Source organism: Schistocerca cancellata, chromosome 5 (genome assembly GCF_023864275.1).
Source record: "Schistocerca cancellata isolate TAMUIC-IGC-003103 chromosome 5, iqSchCanc2.1, whole genome shotgun sequence".
Classification (NCBI taxonomy): domain Eukaryota; kingdom Metazoa; phylum Arthropoda; class Insecta; order Orthoptera; family Acrididae; genus Schistocerca; species Schistocerca cancellata.
Genome location: NC_064630.1, coordinates 440,879,215 through 440,896,591, shown reverse-complemented (window position 1 = coordinate 440,896,591; position 17,377 = coordinate 440,879,215). Strand labels below are relative to the sequence as shown.

The 17,377-nt window shown below is 47.3% G+C and overlaps 1 protein-coding gene across 1 annotated transcript in view; it reads right to left on the bottom strand.

Annotated features, from left to right (window-relative positions):
• The window catches only part of LOC126187297 (F-box/WD repeat-containing protein 7), a 143,656-nt gene that overhangs the window by 44,968 nt on the left and 81,311 nt on the right, over positions 1 to 17,377 (bottom strand). The window contains exon 8 of the mRNA XM_049928285.1: positions 12,615 to 12,796. Within this exon, the coding sequence (XP_049784242.1) occupies positions 12,615 to 12,796 (182 nt within the window). The remainder of the gene's footprint in view (positions 1 to 12,614; positions 12,797 to 17,377) is intronic.

Below are 17,377 nucleotides of genomic sequence, written 5' to 3'. Positions count from 1 at the left end.
TTTACAGAAGCTTGAAATTTAGTGTGGACTTCAATGTGAGATGCTTATAACTGTTTCCACAACGAAACTTTGTCGCCAAACCTAGCAGAAAATCCAAAGAGATTCTGCTCATACGTGAAGTATGTTAGCGGCAAGAAACACTCAATGCCTTATATGCGCGATAGCAATGGAGATACTATCGAAGACAGTGCTGCCAAAGCACAATTACTAAACACAGCCTTCCAAAATGCCTTCACAAAAGAAGGCAAAGTAAATATTCCAGAATTCAAATCGATAACAGCTGCCAACATGAGTAACGTAGAAGCAAATATCCTCGGAGTAGTGAAGCAACTTAAATCACTTAATAAAAGCAAGTCTTCTGGTCCAGACTGTATACCAATTAGCTTCCTTTCAGAGTATGCTGATGCATTAGCTCCATACTTAACAATCATATACATCCGTTCGCTAGACGAATGATCCAGACCCAAAGACTGGAAAGTTGCACAGGTCATAATACCAATATTCAAGAAAGGTGGTAGGAGTAATCCACTAAGTTACAGGCCCATATTGCTAACGTCAATATGCAATAGGATTTTGGAACATATATGGTGAAACTTCCTGGCAGATTAAAACTGTGTGCCAGACTGAGACTCGAACTCAGAACCTTTGCCTTTCGCGGGCAAGTGCACTTGCCCGCGAAAGGCAAAGGTCCCGAGTTCGAGTCTCGGTCTGGCACACAGTTTTAATCTGCCAGGAAGTTTCGTATCAGCGCACACTCCGCTGTAGAGTGAAAATGTCATTCTAGAAACATTAAATTGTGTTCGAACATAATGAATTACCTCGTAGAAAACTGTCTATTGACACACAGTCAACATGGGTTTAGAAAACATCGTTCCTGTGAAACACAACTATCTCTTTATCCACATAAAGTGTTGAGTGCTATTGACACGGGATTTCAGATTGATTCCGTATTTCTGGAAGGCTTTTGACACTGTACCACACAAGCGGCTCATAGTGAAATTGCGTGCTTATGGAATATCATCTCAGTTATGTGACTGGATTTGTGATTTCCTGTCAGAGAGGACACAGTTCATAGTAATTGACGTAAAGTCATCGAGTAAAACAGAAGTGATTTCTGGTGTTCCCCAAGGTAGTGTTATAGTACCTTTGCTGTTCCTTATCTATGTAAGTGATTTGGGAGACAATCTGAGCAGCCATCTTCGGTTGTTTGCAGATGACACTGTCATTTATTGATTAATAAAGTCATCAGAAGATCAAAAACTACAAAACGATTTAGAGAAGATATCTGGATGGTGCGAAAAGGGGTATTTGACCCTAAATACCGAAAAGTGTGAGGTCATCCACGAGTGCTAAAAGGAACTCGTTAAACTTCTGTTACACGATAAATCAGTCTAATCTAAAAGCTGTAAATTCAACTAAATACCTACGTATTACAATTACGAACAACTTAAATTGGAAGGAACACATAGAAAATGTTGTGGGGAAGGCTAACCAAAGACTGCATTTTATTGGCAGGACACATGGAAAATGTAACAGACCTACTAAGGAGACTGCCTACACTATGCTTGTCTGTCCTCTTTTAGAACAGTGCTGCGCAGTGTGGGATGCTTACCAGATAGGACTGACGGAGTGCATCGAAAAAGTTCAAAGAAAGGCAGCATGTTTCGTATTATTGCAAAATATGGGAAAGAGTGTTACAGAAATGATACAGGATTTGGGCTTAGCATCATTAAAAGGAAGACTTTTCGTTGAGACGGAATCTTATCAAGAAATTCCAATCACCAACTTTCACCTCCGAATGCAAAAATATTTTGTTGACACTGACCTACATAGGGAGGAATGATCACCATGACAAAATAAGGGAAATCAGAGCTCGTACAGAAAGATATGGTTGTTCATTCTTTCCACGTGCTATACGAGATTGGAATAATAGATAATGGTGAAGGTGGTTCGATGAACCCTCTGCTAAGCACTTAAATGGGATTTGCAGAGTATCCACGTAGATGTAGAACTGCTTTTACTGCTCTGAACTTAGGGGCAATGAATTCCACAACCTTAGGACCTAACATAAGGTACCAGAGTTAAATAATGTCAAATGGGATAGAGCAAGAATATGGAAAAGGTAATAAAAAGAAGACACACAACACAAACGAGGCATATGTTTTATTAGAGAACAATGTGTGTGTGGCGGGGAGGGGGGGGATTAAGTTATGGGTTTCATTGTAACATGGAAACTTTTTTGCATATCCTGAAGGAATAACAAACAGAATTACAAGACCTTTTTTTCTAAATTACAAGATATTCCATGGAAATTATTCAACTGTATGCATCAATATGCTCACTTTGAATGGTAAGGGGGAAAAAAGGGGGGCAAAGTTGGGGGGAAGGGGGGCGACAAAGTTGACATTTATTTGTTGTAGAATCTTAGAACATATTCTGAGCTGAAACTTAATAAGCTATCTTGCACAGAATGATATCCTCAATGTCAACCATCATGAATTCAAAAAACATCGATTATGTGAAACCCAACTCGTACTTTTCTCACATGATGTACCGAAAACTTTGGATCAAGGCAACCAGGTAGATGCACGATTTCTTGATTTCCAAAAAGCATTTGACTCAGTACTACAACTACACTTACTATCAGAAGCACAACCGTATGGGTTATCAAGTGAAATCTGAGGAGTTTTTGGTAGGGAGGACACAGCATGTTATCTTGGATGGAGAGTCATTGTCAGATGCAGAACTAGCTTCAGGTGTACCCCAGGGAAGTAAGTTGGGACCCTTTCTGTTGATGTTGTATACTAATGACCTTGCAAACAACATTAATAGTAAAATCAGGCTTTTTGCAGATGATGCAGTTATCTATAATGAAGTACAATCTGAAAGAAGCTGCATAAATATTCACTCCGATTTTGATAAGATTTCAACGTGGCGCAGAGATTGGCAACTCGCACTAAACATTCAGAAATGTAAAATTTTGCTCTTCACAAAATGAAAAAAATGTAGTATCCAAAGACTATAACATAAATGTAGTATACTAAGACTATAATATAGATGAGCCACTGCTGGAATTTGCCAACTCATACAAATAGATAAGTGTAACACTTTGCAGGGGTACGAAATGGAATGATCACATGGGGTCAGCAGTGGAAAATCGGGCCCAACGGGGGAGAGGGTTACACATATACACTGAAGAGCCAAAGAAAACTGGTACACCTGCCTAATATCTTGTAGATGCCCCACGAGCAAGAAGAAGTGCCACAACATGATATCGCATTCCTGGAGCCACTCTAACAATTATGGACATATGGGATGTTGCATTGTCCTGCTGAAACTGCCCAAGTCCATCGGAATGCACAATGGATATAAATGGATGTATGATTTGCAGTAACGGTGTTATTCTAATGACAATGCAATGCGGTGACTACAGCTGGTACCAAACATATCAGATGAATTCGCAATTGCGAATATTGACAACAATCAGCTGTAGAATACAATGTCTGATCTCTATGGGAATACACATAATGGATGTGCGAGTGTAGATTGTAGACTCATGGTTGACAACATATGGAGGTTTGGGTCTGGACGTACATCGTGCACGGATAGCTAAGTGGTAAGGTGACCACTCGCAATTAGCGAGAAATCCGGATTCGAGTCCCAGTCCAGCACCAATTTACAATGTCATCATTCCATCCTACAGTGGACGGTAGTCATTATTCGCAGTTGTGAATTCCTCTGATATGAATGGATGTAGGTGATCAGACAGGATGCTTAGCTAGTGTCACCTGTCAGAGTCGTATCTACACTCCTGGAAATTGAAATAAGAACACCGTGAATTCATTGTCCCAGGAAGGGGAAACTTTATTGACACATTCCTGGGGTCAGATACATCACATGATCACACTGACAGAACCACAGGCACATAGACACAGGCAACAGAGCATGCACAATGTCGGCACTAGTACAGTGTATATCCAACTTTCGCAGCAGTGCAGGCTGCTATTCTCCCATGGAGACGATCGTAGAGATGCTGGATGTAGTCCTGTGGAACGGCTTGCCATGCCATTTCCACCTGGCACCTCAGTTGGACCAGCGTTCGTGCTGGACGTGCAGACCGCATGAGACGACGCTTCATCCAGTCCCAAACATGCTTAATGGGGGACAGATCTGGAGATCTTGCTGGCCAGGGTAGTTGACTTACACGTTCTAGAGCACGTTGGGTGGCACGGGATACATGCGGACGTGCATTGTCCTGTTGGAACAGCAAGTTCCCTTGTCGGTCTAGGAATGGTAGAACGATGGGTTCGATGACGGTTTGGATGTACCGTGCACTATTCAGTGTCCCCTCGACGATCACCAGTGGTGTACGGCCAGTGTAGGAGATCGCTCCCCACACCATCATGCCGGGTGTTGGCCCTGTGTGCCTCGGTCGTATGCAGTCCTGATTGTGGCGCTCACCTGCACGGCGCCAAACACGCATACGACCATCATTGGCACCAAGGCAGAAGTGACTCTCATCGCTGAAGACGACACGTCTCCATTCGTCCCTCCATTCACGCCTGTCGCGACACCACTGGAGGCGGGCTGCACGATGTTGGGACGTGAGCGGAAGACGGCCTAACAGTGTGCGGGACCGTAGCCCAGCTTCATGGAGACGGTTGCGAATGGTCCTCGCCGATACCCCAGGAGCAACAGTGTCCCTAATTTGCTGGGAAGTGGCGGTGCGGTCCCCTACGGCACTGCGTAGGATCCTACGGTCTTTGCGTGCATCCGTGCGTCGCTGCGGTCCGGTCCCAGGTCGACGGGCACGTGCACCTTCTGCCGACCACTAGCAACAACATCGATGTACTGTGGAGACCTCATGCCCCACGTGTTGAGCAATTCGGCGGTACGTCCACCCGGCCTCCCGCATGCCCACTATACGCCCTCGCTCAAAGTCCGTCAACTGCACATAAGGTTCATGTCCACGCTGTCGCGGCATGCTACCAGTGTTAAAGACTGCGATGGAGCTCCGTATGCCACGGCAAACTGGCTGACACTGACGGCGGCGGTGCACAAATGCTGCGCAGCTAGCGCCATTCGACGGCCAACACCGCGGTTCCTGGTGTGTCCACTGTGCCGTGCGTGTGATCATTGCTTGTACAGCCCTCTCGCAGTGTCCGGAGCAAGTATGGTGGGTCTGACACACCGGTGTCAATGTGTTCTTTTTTCCATTTCCAGGAGTGTAGAGGTATCGGGCCCATATCACTCCAACTGCACACGGCCCACACCATTACATAGCCTACACCAGTTTTTTTTTTTTTGTGGTTTTAGGGCGCAAAACTTCTATGGTCATTAGCACCCAGCCCGTGACTTAAGACAGTAAAAAACCGAAACTGAAAACCAGCAGCAATGGGAACAAAGTCATAAAATTGGAGAAACAAAGTAGAAGGAATGCTTAAAAATCCACTACAGAGGGGGTGGTTGTCCCCAAAAAAAGCTTCAAATGACTGACGTCAATTCACTGTCACTAATAAACTGGAGAACGCGGTCGGCTGAGCGCATGTCATCTGCTAAAATCGACGATAGATCAGGCGATAGCTGTAGACGGGAGTGCAACGGATTAAAATAGGGGCATTCAATTAAAAGGTGTCTTACCGTCCACAGCTGAGAGCAGTGGGGACAGAGTGGGGGAGGATCACTGCTTAAAAGATGTCGATGGCTAAAAAGACAGTGCCCTATCCGGAGTCTAGCTAAAATTACCTCCTCCCGACGACGCGTTCGGGAGGAAGAGGTCCAAGCACAAGGGAGGGCTTTCACTTCCCGCAATTTATTACGGGGAAGTGTTGACCAATGCGCATGCCATAAAATGAGCAACTTTGCGACATAAACCGCTCCGTAGATCGGTGAAGGGAAGCGACTGAATAGCTGGCCGAGGAAGAGAGACTGCAGCCTTGGCCGCTATATCGGCCGCCTCATTCCCACCAGCGAGTCCCGGGAGCCAGAGGAACGCCACCGAGACGCCCCCCAGGTGGAGCAAGCGCAGACAGTCCTGAATCCGGTGGACCAAAGGGTGCACAGGGTAAAGAGCTTGGAGACTGAGGAGAGAGCTGAGAGAATCTGAGCAGATAACGTACTGTATCCGCTGATGGCGGCGGATGTAGTGGACAGCCTGGAGAACAGCGTAAAGCTCCGCAGTATAAACCGAACACTGGTCGGGAAGCCGAAAGCGATTTGGGGTGTCGCCAACAATATAGGCACTCCCTACACCTAACGATGTTTTCGAGCCGTCGGTGTAAATAAATGTGGCGTCCATCATTTCTGCACATAGAGCAGCAAATGCCCGACGATAAACAAGTGTAGGGGTACCATCCTTGGGAAATTGACAAAGGTCACGGAGCAGGCAGATCCGGGGACGGAGCCAAGGCGGTGCTGTACCCCAAGTTGTCAAGAAGGTTTTAGGAAAGCGGCAGGAAAGAGAATGGAGCAGTTGACGGAAGCGGACTCCCGGGGGTAGTAGGGAGGAGGAGCGACCTGCATACCCTACATCAAAGGAGGCGTTGAAAAAAAGGTCATGGGCTGGATTAGCAGGCATGGAAGACAGATGGCTAGCATAACGACTCAGGAGGACAGCTCGCCGATTGGACAGCGGAGGTTCAGCAGTCTCAGCATAAAGGCTTTTCACAGGGCTAGTGTAAAAAGCTCCAGACACTAAACGTAATCCACGGTGGTGGATAGAGTCGAGACGCCGAAGAATAGACGGCCGAGCAGAGGAGTAGACTATGCTTCCATAATCCAATTTCGAGCGCACTAAGGCGCGACAGAGGCGGAGAAGGACCACTCGGTCCGCTCCCCAGGAGGTACCATTCAGGACACGGAGGGTGTTAAGCGATCACAGACAGCGAGCCGAAAGATAGGAAACGTGGGAGGACCAGCACAGTTTTCTGTCAAACATAAGACCCAAGAATTTAGCGACGTCTGAAAACGGAAGGTTGACAGGACCTAGATGTAAGGAGGGCAGAAGAAACTCCTTACGTCACCAAAAATTGACACAAATGGTCTTACTGGGTGAGAAACGGAAGCCGGTTTCGATGCTCCACGAGTGGAGGCGATCGAGACATCCTTGAAGACGTCGTTCAAGAAGGATGGTCCGTTGAGAGCTGTAGTAGATCGCAAAATCGTCCACAAAGAGGGAGCCCGAGACATCAGGAAGGAGACAATCCATAATTGGATTTATGGCGATGGCAAACAGTACAACACTGAGCACAGATCCCTGGGGTACCCCATTTTCTTGGGAGAAAGTACGGGAGAGAGTAGTGTTCACCCGAACCCTAAAAGTGCGCTCTGCCATAAATTCGCGAAGAAAAAGGGGCAGCCGGCCTCGAAAGCCCCAAGAGAACAGTGTGCGGAGGATGCCTGTCCTCCAACAGGTATCGTATGCTCTCTCCAGATCAAAAAATATTGCTACCGTTTGGCGTTTCCGGAGAAAATTGTTCATGATATAAGTGGAGAGAGCAACAAGATGGTCAACTGCAGAATGATGCTTCCGAAATCCGCATTGGGCTGGTGTTAAAAGACTGCGGGATTCCAGCCACCAAGCTAAACGGTAATTCACCATACGCTCCAAAACCTTACAGACACTACTTGTGAGAGAAATGGGGCGATAGCTAGAGGGGAGATGTTTGTCCTTTCCAGGTTTCGGAACGGGAACGACAATAGCTTCCCACCACCGTTTGGGAAAGGTACTGTCAGTCCAAATTCGATTATAAAAGCAAAGGAGGTAACGCAGACTATGGGTTGATAAATGCAGCAACATTTGGACGTGGATACCATCCGGTCCTGGGGCGGAGGAGCGAGAAGAAGAGAGGGCATGTTGGAGTTCCCGCATGGAGAAAACAGTATTGTAGCTTTCGTGATTTTGAGAGGAGAAAGCAAGATGTCGCACTTCTGATGCACGTTTCTTCGGGAGAAACGCTGGCGGGTAATTGGAAGAGCTCGAAATCTCAGCAAAGTGCTGACCCAACGAGTTAGAAATTGCGACGGGGTCCACTAAGGTATCATGCGAGACAGTGAGCCCAGAGACCGGGGAGAAACGAGGCGCGCCTGAGAACCGTCGAAGCCGACTCCAAACTTCCGAGGAGGGAGTGAAGGTGTTAAATGAGCTAATAAAGAATTTCCAGTTTGCCTTGTTGCTATCGCGGATGACGCGACGGCATCGCGCACGGAGCTGCTTATAGCGGATACAGTTGGCCAAAGTAGGATGGTGACGGAAAATGCGAAGAGCACGTCGCCGCTCACGTATTGCGTCACGGCATGCCTCGTTCCACCAAGGAACTGGGGGGCGCCGGGGCAATTCGGAGGTGCGTGGTATTGAATGTTCCGCAGCTGTAAGAATAACGTCGGTAATATGTGTGACCTCATCGTCGACGCTGGGAAAGCGACGGTCATTGAATGTCACTAGAGACGAAAAAAGTGTCCAATCGGCTTGGGCAAATTTCCAGCGTCGCGAGCGCATATATGGCAGTGGAGGCTGCAGTCTAAGGACACATAGAAAGTGCTCACTCGAGTGTGTATCGTCAAGGGCGAACCATTCGAAGCGCCGAGCTAGCGGATCAGTACCGACCGCAAGGTCCAAATGAGATAAATTTGTCGTGGAGGCAGACAAAAATGTGGGGACCCCAGTGTTGAGGCAAACTAGATCCGCTTGGTGGAAGACGTCTAGCAATAGAGAGCCACGTGGACGAGGATGTGGAGATTCCCAAAGCGTGTGGTGGGCATTTAAGTCCCCAACCAGCAAATAGGGGGGGGTGGAAGCTGACCAAGAAGATGAAGGAGATCAGCTCGTGCCATTGGTGTGGATGATGGAATGTATACAGTACAAAGAGAGAACGTGTATCCAGAAAGGGAAAGACGGACGGCGACAGCTTGGAAGGAACTGTTTAAGGGGATTGGGTGATAATGGAGAGTATCATGGAGAAGAATCATGAGTCCTCCATGGACGGGAGTGCCTTCAACAGAGGGAAGGTCATATCCGACGGACTGAAAATGAGGGAGAACAAAGCGGTCATGGGGACGCAGCTTTGTTTCCTGAAGACAGAAGATGACCGGCGAGTAGGATTGTAAGAGGACCGACAATTCATCCCGATTGGCTCGAATGCCGCGGATATTCCAGTGGATAATGGACATAGGGTGAACAGAAAATGGAGGAATGTGACCAAGGGTGCTGTCAACTCAACGACTGCTCAGAGCTTGCGACCGACAGCATGGAATGGCATTCAGCCGAAGGCAGAAGATCCTGATCCATAGGTTGGTCAGGAGCAGCCCCTGCCACCAGCGATCGGCCGGTTGACCGGCCACCAGCAGTGCGCCTCGGCGACACAGAAGACGGCCGAGGGCGATTTCCGCCAGGTGGTGCTGTAGATGGGACACGCCTTGGCGGAGAAGGAGAGGAACTGGGTTTCTTTGTAGCCTCCTTGGAAGTATGATGTTTAGATGAAGGAGGAGCCGATGGTTGTGAAGTTGCGGTACGTAAAAACTCTTCACGAGTATGCTCTTTTTTCGAAGACTTGGCATCTGACTTTTGGGCTCGAGATTTAGCAGAACCCGATGAAGGGTGAGCCATAGAGTGGGCAGGCGAAAGTGGTGAGGTTGAACGGGCGATCTTTGCGCTGGCCGATCTGACGACTGTGGCACTAAAGGTGAGATCACAAGTCTGCGTGGCCGCCTCCTTTGTCGGCCGAGGAGAAGCAAGGACAGTGCTGTATTTTCCTGTCTGAGGCACAGTGGGCTTGCGACTGGCGAATAATTTTCGAGCAGCAAAGGTCGACACCTTTTCCTTCACTCTTATTTCCTGGATGAGCTTTTCGTCCTTAAAAACGGGGCAATCTCGAGAGGAAGCAGCGTGGTCACCCATACAGTTGATGCAGTGAGGGGATGGAGGTGGACAAGCACCCTCATGGGCATCCTTGCCACACGTAACACATTTGGCCGGATTGGAATAGGACTGGCTGGTGTGATTGAACCGCTGACACCGATAGCAATGCGTAGGGTTTGGGACATAAGGGCGAACGGAAATTATCTCATAGCCTGCTTTGATTTTCGATGGGAGTTGAACTTTGTCAAATGTCAAGAAGACAGTGCGGGTTGGAATGATGTTCGTGTCAACCCTTTTCATAACTCTATGAACAGCCGTTACGCCCTGGTCAGACAGGTAGTGCTGAATTTCTTCGTCAGACTAACCATCGAGGGAGCGTGTATAAACGACTCCACGTGAGGAATTTAAGGTACGGTGCGGTTCCACCCGGACAGGGAAGGTGTGGAGCAGAGAAGTATGCAGCAATTTTTGTGCCTGGAGGGCACTGTGTGTTTCTAACAACAGGGTGCCATTCCGTAATCTGGAACAAGACTTTACAGGACCTGCAATTGCGTCGACACCTTTCTGAATATTGAAAGGGTTGACCGTGGAGAAGTCGTGACCTTCGTCAGACCGAGAAACAACAAGGAACTGTGGCAACGATGGAAGAACTGTCTGTGGCTGAGACTCAGTATACTTACGTTTGTGAGCAGACATAGTGGAAGGTGAGGAAACCATTGCGGAAGAATCCCCCATGATTACCAGCGTCTCCGATGGCACGCTCCTCCCTTGTGGGGGCCCTCACTGAGGGCACTCCCGCCTTAGGTGATTGTTCACACCTCCCGACAAACGGACGAAGGGACCAATCGGCACTTTCGGAAGGTATCAGCTCAGGTAATCGCCCCTCCCTGGGCCTGGCCGTTACCAGGGGGTACGTACGTGTCCTACCTGTCTACCCGGGGCGGGGAATTACGCGTTACCCCGTCACCGGCTACGCATGGAAGTGCGTGGGTCGGCCTTCAGACACGCACAGGGAGGAAAAAAGAGAAAGGGAAAGGAAAGAAGAGGGGTCTCAAACGCCGCAGCGGAGAAAAGTGCAGAGAGAAGCGGGAAGGAAAAGAGAAGGACAGAGGAAGGACGAATACTTGCAAGTATAGAAAGCAAGGAATTTGTAATAGTTTAGAGCGTCCGTCTCCGGACGTAGGCACAAACCATACTCCCAGAGGGGGAGAAAGGGAAGGAAAGAGCCAGAGGTGAGGGGGGGGGGGGCGAAGATGGGGGAGGGGGAAGGATGAGGAAGGGGAAGGTATGCAGCCCGGAAAGGAAGGAGGGCCACATTAGCTCGGGGTCCCGTGCTTGCTACGCACGTATCCACAAAAGAGTTGTGGACCCCTGGGGGGCCTACACCAGTTTGAACAGTCCCCTGCTGACATGATGATGATGATGATGATGATGATGATGATGACTGGTTTGTGTGGCGCTCACTGGGCGGGCATCAGCACCCGGACAAAGTCCTAATTTTTTTTACACAGTCCGATTTTTTTTACAGTCCAATCTCTCCAGTTGTCACAAATGATGATGACAACACAAACACCCATTTCCCGGGCAGATAAAATCCCCAATCTATCCGGGAATCAAACCCGGGACACCGTGATCCAGAGACAGCAACGCTAACCACCAGACCATGAGCTGCAGACTCCCTGCTGACATGCAGGTCCATGGATTCATGAGGAGGTCTCCATACCCATACACGTCCACTTCCATCCGCTCGATACAATTTGAAATGAGACTCGTCCCACCAGCCAACTTGTTTCCAGTCATCAACAGTCCTATGTCAGTGTTGAATGGCTCAGGCGAAGCGTAAAGCTTTGTGTCGTGCAGTCATTGGCTACGAAAGCCCATATTGGTCATGTTCTGCTGAATGGTATGCACGCTGACACTTGTTGATGGCCCAGCATTGAAATCTGCAGCAATTTGTGGAAGGGTTGCACTTCTGTCACACTGAACAATTCTTGTCAGTCGTCGTCGGTCCTGTTCTTGCAGGATCTTTTTCCAGCTGCAGCGATGTCAGAGATCTGATGTTTTACTGGATTTCTGATATTCACAGCACACTCTTGAAATGGTCGTACAGAAAAAGCCCTACCTCATCAATACCATGGAGATGCTGTGTCTCACCGCTCGTGCCGACTGTATCACCACATTCAAATTTGCTCACATCTTGGTAACCTGCCACTGTAGCAACAGTAATAGCAGCAGTAACTGATCTAACAACTGTGCCAGACAATTGTTGTCTTATATAGGCATTGCTGACCGCACAGCGCTGTTTTCTGCCTGTTTACATATCTCTGTATATAATACACATGCCTACACCAGATTCTTTCATGCTTCTGTGTATTATATTTGTGCTACAGCTCCATTGGAATGAGGACCTGTCTAGGGTGGTGTTGGTGAGAGGAAAAAAGGTGTTGGAGTGAGGTACGTGAGGGGTGGAGGGAAAGACAGCAGATAGCTGGGTGGGAGAGTTCGCAAAGTAACACAAAAGGAATGTGGCACTGGTGTGTAAACTGTAGCAATGATTATATATAAGATCAAATCCTTTTTTATTCCACTGGCCTGCTCATTTTACAACCATTAGTTTGCAGTTTATTCGTTTGTTTAATTCTTTAAGGAGATGAGGAAGGAAATAAATGCTAATATAACTGCAGTTTCTGGAATCACTTTTTGTGATTGTGTTTTGCGCACTGTCAACCTGTGGAAACACACATAAGAAAGTACTCACTTTTTTCCATGTAAATGCATACACCGCACAGTAGATGTGTGCCCATAAAGTGTATGAATGCACTGACCAGTCTCGGCATTCCACACTTTCAATGTCCGATCAGTGCTTCCACTAATTATTGTAGTACCCGACATTTGTGAAGACCACACTCCTCCTGTGTGGCCCACAAGGGTACGCAGGCACTGCAACAGAAAGAGAGATTTATAACCTTTAACTGGCTGATGAGATCTTTAAACTTCAATAATTTTTTTGGCACAGTTACAGTCTTGGACACCAAATTCCTGCAGCAAATAACTTCATAATATGTGTACATAAATGAAGAGTTGAATTTTTGAAATATATTTGCATTAAAAAAGGTAAACTCAAATGTTGCCAAAGAAACCCCCTTTTGAGAGACAAAAAGCCTACGAGTATGCTGAAAGTTCATCTGACTGGTAGATATACACACAAAAATTGCTGTGATTCATTCTTAAGTTACGAAACATTTCTTTTCATCATAAAGGAAAATAGTGATTGCACTCCACTATCAATCCCCATTGATTTCAAAGCCACAACTTCCCACTTTCCTGAAGGTCCATTCAGTACAACTATTTTCAGTATCTTCCAGGTTTAAAATAGAGCAACTCTATGTAGCATAATATAACATGCCAAGTTAAAAATAAATAAATAAATAAATTACACAAAACCACAGTGAACCTCTATGGCAAACCAGAATAACTTTGTACCTTAACAATCTTGTTTGAGTGGTCTTTAGCCCGATGATTGCTTTGATACAGCTCTGCATACAAATCTATCTCACGCAAGTTTCTTATATAAGTAACTACTGATGGGTTGAGTGGGGCCAGGAGAAGGGAATGGGAGAGAAGGTGTTGGTGTGAAGGAATGAGGATAGTGTGTCTCGATCCTGAGTCTAGACCATGAAGATATCAATGAAGCTGAAGCAGACTAACATTTTGGAGATTTGGGAGGTTAGGAGTGTTTCCTCTAGATGGTTCATAAACAGGTTAGTAGGGAGGGTTCCATGCAGGTGCCTTCAGCTGTGCCAGAGATTTGTTAGAATACTTCCTCTTCAGAGGAGGAATAGTTGCGTGTCTGGATAAAGTTAGATGTAGGAGTAATAACATAGGGGGTTTGGAGTCTGAAGGACCTGGGAAAGGTAGTGTTTAATTGTGGCAAGACCCTGGGTATGAGGGATGTTCATGTACAGCTATGAGAGAGTGCCCGTTCATCATCCAAAACCACCCAGGACTGGAACAACTGAACCACATCGTTCATCATGCCCTCCAATGAGGGACTCCAACTAAAATGCCTTCCCACCCCTCCTACAGTGTATTCTGTCACCCACCCCACTGCCACAACATGCTACTCCACTCCTATGCTACTTGCAATCCCAACCCCTTGCCATATCCCTGTGGAAGACCCAGTTCTGAGAAGCGGCCAATCCGTTCACCAAGCACTTTCTATTCCAGCACTGTCACAGGCTTATCTTACCCCATCAAAGGGTGAGGCACCTGTGAAAGCACCAATGTCGTATACCAGCTCTGCTACAATCATAGCACAGTGATTTTTTTATATTGGTATGACTAATAACCAGCAGTCCACCAGGATGAAAGACCATCACCAAACTGTGGCCAAGAGCAAAGTGAACCCCATGTGCCACAACATGCAACTAAACATTACATGCTTGATTTCAATGGTTGCCTCATTACTCTGGCCATCTGTATTATCCCCTCCACCACCAGCTTTACAGATATGTGCAAATGGAGTTATTCTTACAACATATTCTCCACTCCCAAAATTATCCCAGTCTCAACCTATGATAACGTACTGTCCCTGTAACTTCCACACAACACTTTCCAGCCCCTGGTGCCCCTATCCTATCGTGTCGTCTCTTGTCGTGTTCCATGCCCTCACTGTGTGCTACCATTTGCTAATACAGTCGCCTGTCCCTTCCCTTCTCCTCTCCTTTTTCACTCCCCTCTTCTCCCCACACACTCCATCTCTTGACACTGCACCAGGCAGTCTCTCCAGGCTACAATCCAGTCCTTGCACATCTCATGAGACAGCATTACTCTCTCCCACAACATGTACACTGCTATCCCTCCTCCTTTCCAGCCCCACGACAGATTGCTATTTACGTGACAATCTTATTTTGGTCAGAACTGCTGGTGGTGGCCTTGTGTATTATGTTGTGTGTGTGTGTGTGTGTGTGTGTGTGTGTGTGTGTGCACTTTGCTGAAGAAGGCTTTGGCAAAACATATAATGTTTAACAGTCTTTTTGTTGTGCCTGTCAGCTGCAACTCAACTGGTCATCTTTACAGTGAGTAGCAATCTATCCTTTCCTAATAATGCTGATAAAACAAAAGCATTTACAACAGGACATACAACAAACAGTATTTTACAATGTAGTACTCATATCTATCTCTCCCCCTCTCTCTCTCTCTCTCACACACACACACACACACACACACACACACACACACACACACACACAGAGAGAGAGAGAGAGAGAGAGAGAGAGAGAGAGAGGGGGGGGGGGGTAGATCATTACTGTATACCTGTGGGGTGGAGGGGGGGTAGGGGGGGAGTGAGGAAGGTAGTTTGTTTCGTTGTTTTAGGACGCAAAAAACAACTGGGGTCATACGTGCCCATGTCAGTCCCAATGGATAGAATAGGAGACAGCTAAAAACAGGCACGTGGAAAAAGGGCTATAAATGAATGCATAAAAACACCATACAAAAATGGAGGTCCAAAACTATAGATTAAATGGCCTTTGCCATATTGCTTCGGTGAATAAAAAGTAAAATGCGGTGGACAGCCTGTGCGTCATTCGCTAAAACAGCTGATAAATCAGACGGCAAACCCAAGCTAGAACGTAAATTGTTAAAAAAGGGCATTCCAGCAGGAAGTGGCAGACAGTTAAAATTTGGGCACAACGCGTACGAAGCGGCAGGGTAGTGCCACTGAGCAAATGACGACAGCTAAAAAGGCACTGCCCAATATTCAGTCGAGTTAAAATAATCTCCTCCCGGTGGGAGGGCTGAGAGGTTGTCACCCAAGGCACCGGGAGAGGCTTAACAAGACAAAGCTTATTCCCATGAAGGGAGGACCATTGGTGATGCCAAAGGGACACCACCTCCTGACAGACGGCAACACACAGATCATTGGACAGAATACAGGTACTCATTGGTTGAGGTACGAGGACTGCAGCCATGGCAGCAACGTCAGCAGCCTCATTTCCTGGCAAACCGACATGACCAGGGACCCACAGAAACATTTTATTGGCTCCACCAAGAGTGAGTAAGTGAATTTTCCTGGACCCACTGCACTAAGGGATGGGCAGTGTACAGCGTACATAGACTTGAGGGCAATGAGCGAGTCTGAGCAGAGGACACAATTGGAAAGGGTGTGTCGCCTGATACAAGGCGAAGAGCTCGGCTGTAAATACTGAGAAATGTGCCAGAAGCCAATATCGAAAGACACAGGTGCCAATGATGAAGGCACACCCAACCCCACAGTCAGTCCGAGAGCCATCAAGCGTACACATAGGTACTATTGCGAAGTTCCATGTGAAGGTCATGACAATGAAAGCGCTAGACCAAGGCTGGAGTAGTGTCCTCTGGAAGCAAATGAAGGACAACGTTAACATGGGCCGCTTCACGAAGCCAAGGTGGTGAAGGGTTCACACCCACTGGAAAGGTTGCCGGTAGCGTGAAGTTTAGCTGCCATAGCAAGTGGCGAAAGCAGACTCCAGGAGGTAACAGAAGAGGGATGAGCCCCAAGGAAGGTAGTGTAGAGGAGAAAGGAGAGGAATAGAGTGTGGGATGGGTGAAAGGAGAGCAGCATATTGCAGGGTAGTAGACTGTTATATGGCAAAAGGAGATGAGGAAATTATAGGATGGAGATGTGATGGGATGGGATGCAAAGAGAGGTAGAGGTAGAGGGGGAGAGAGAGAGAGAGAGAGAGAGAGAGAGAGAGAGAGAGAGAGACGGGGTGGGTTGAATGCTTAAAGGCATCAAACGATGTCACCAGTCGCTCTTATGTGCAACAGATAGGTCAACAAAACTAACAACATAGAAGGGCTTAGTGCACGAAACCCAAGGAAAGAAAATGCCAAAGTCTACCGAAGGCCAACAAAGTCTAGAAAAAGGAACAATGAAGAAGAAAAATGGGGGAGGGAGAAAAAAATATGGGTGAGCATCCATTGAGCAGCTAGAGGCACCCAAAGGCAGAAAGTGTGATGGGGACATAACCCCACAACTTACGACATACACCAACAATACCCAGAAGCAACAAGCAACAAGACAAGAGAAGCACAGGAAAACAGAGGTAGAATACTAAACTGAACAGAACAAAAGAAAAGGAAGATGAGCAAGAGAGTGGGCAAGGCAAGGGCTGGGGCAGACCACCAAGCCCAGACAACCGATGCCCATTTTGGGCAGAGGAGCTAACAGATTCCTGCCAACCCCTCAATTGGCCGACAAGACTGAGGTGCCCTCCCTTAGAAAGAATGGTGAAAATCCAATTCATGAATAAAGCATAAAGCCAAGTCAGCCACTGAGATATCGTAGGTTAGCACCAGGGGAAGCAAGTCGGGAAGAATAAAGAGTCTGTCATACGGCGGATAGATTAGGGCAGCCCAGCAAAATGTGGATCACTGTGAAACAGGCACTACAATAGCAGTGGGGCAGTCCCTACAACAGAGGAGATGACCAGGAGTCAGCCAAGTATGGCCAATTCAGAGCTGGGAGAGGATGATGGA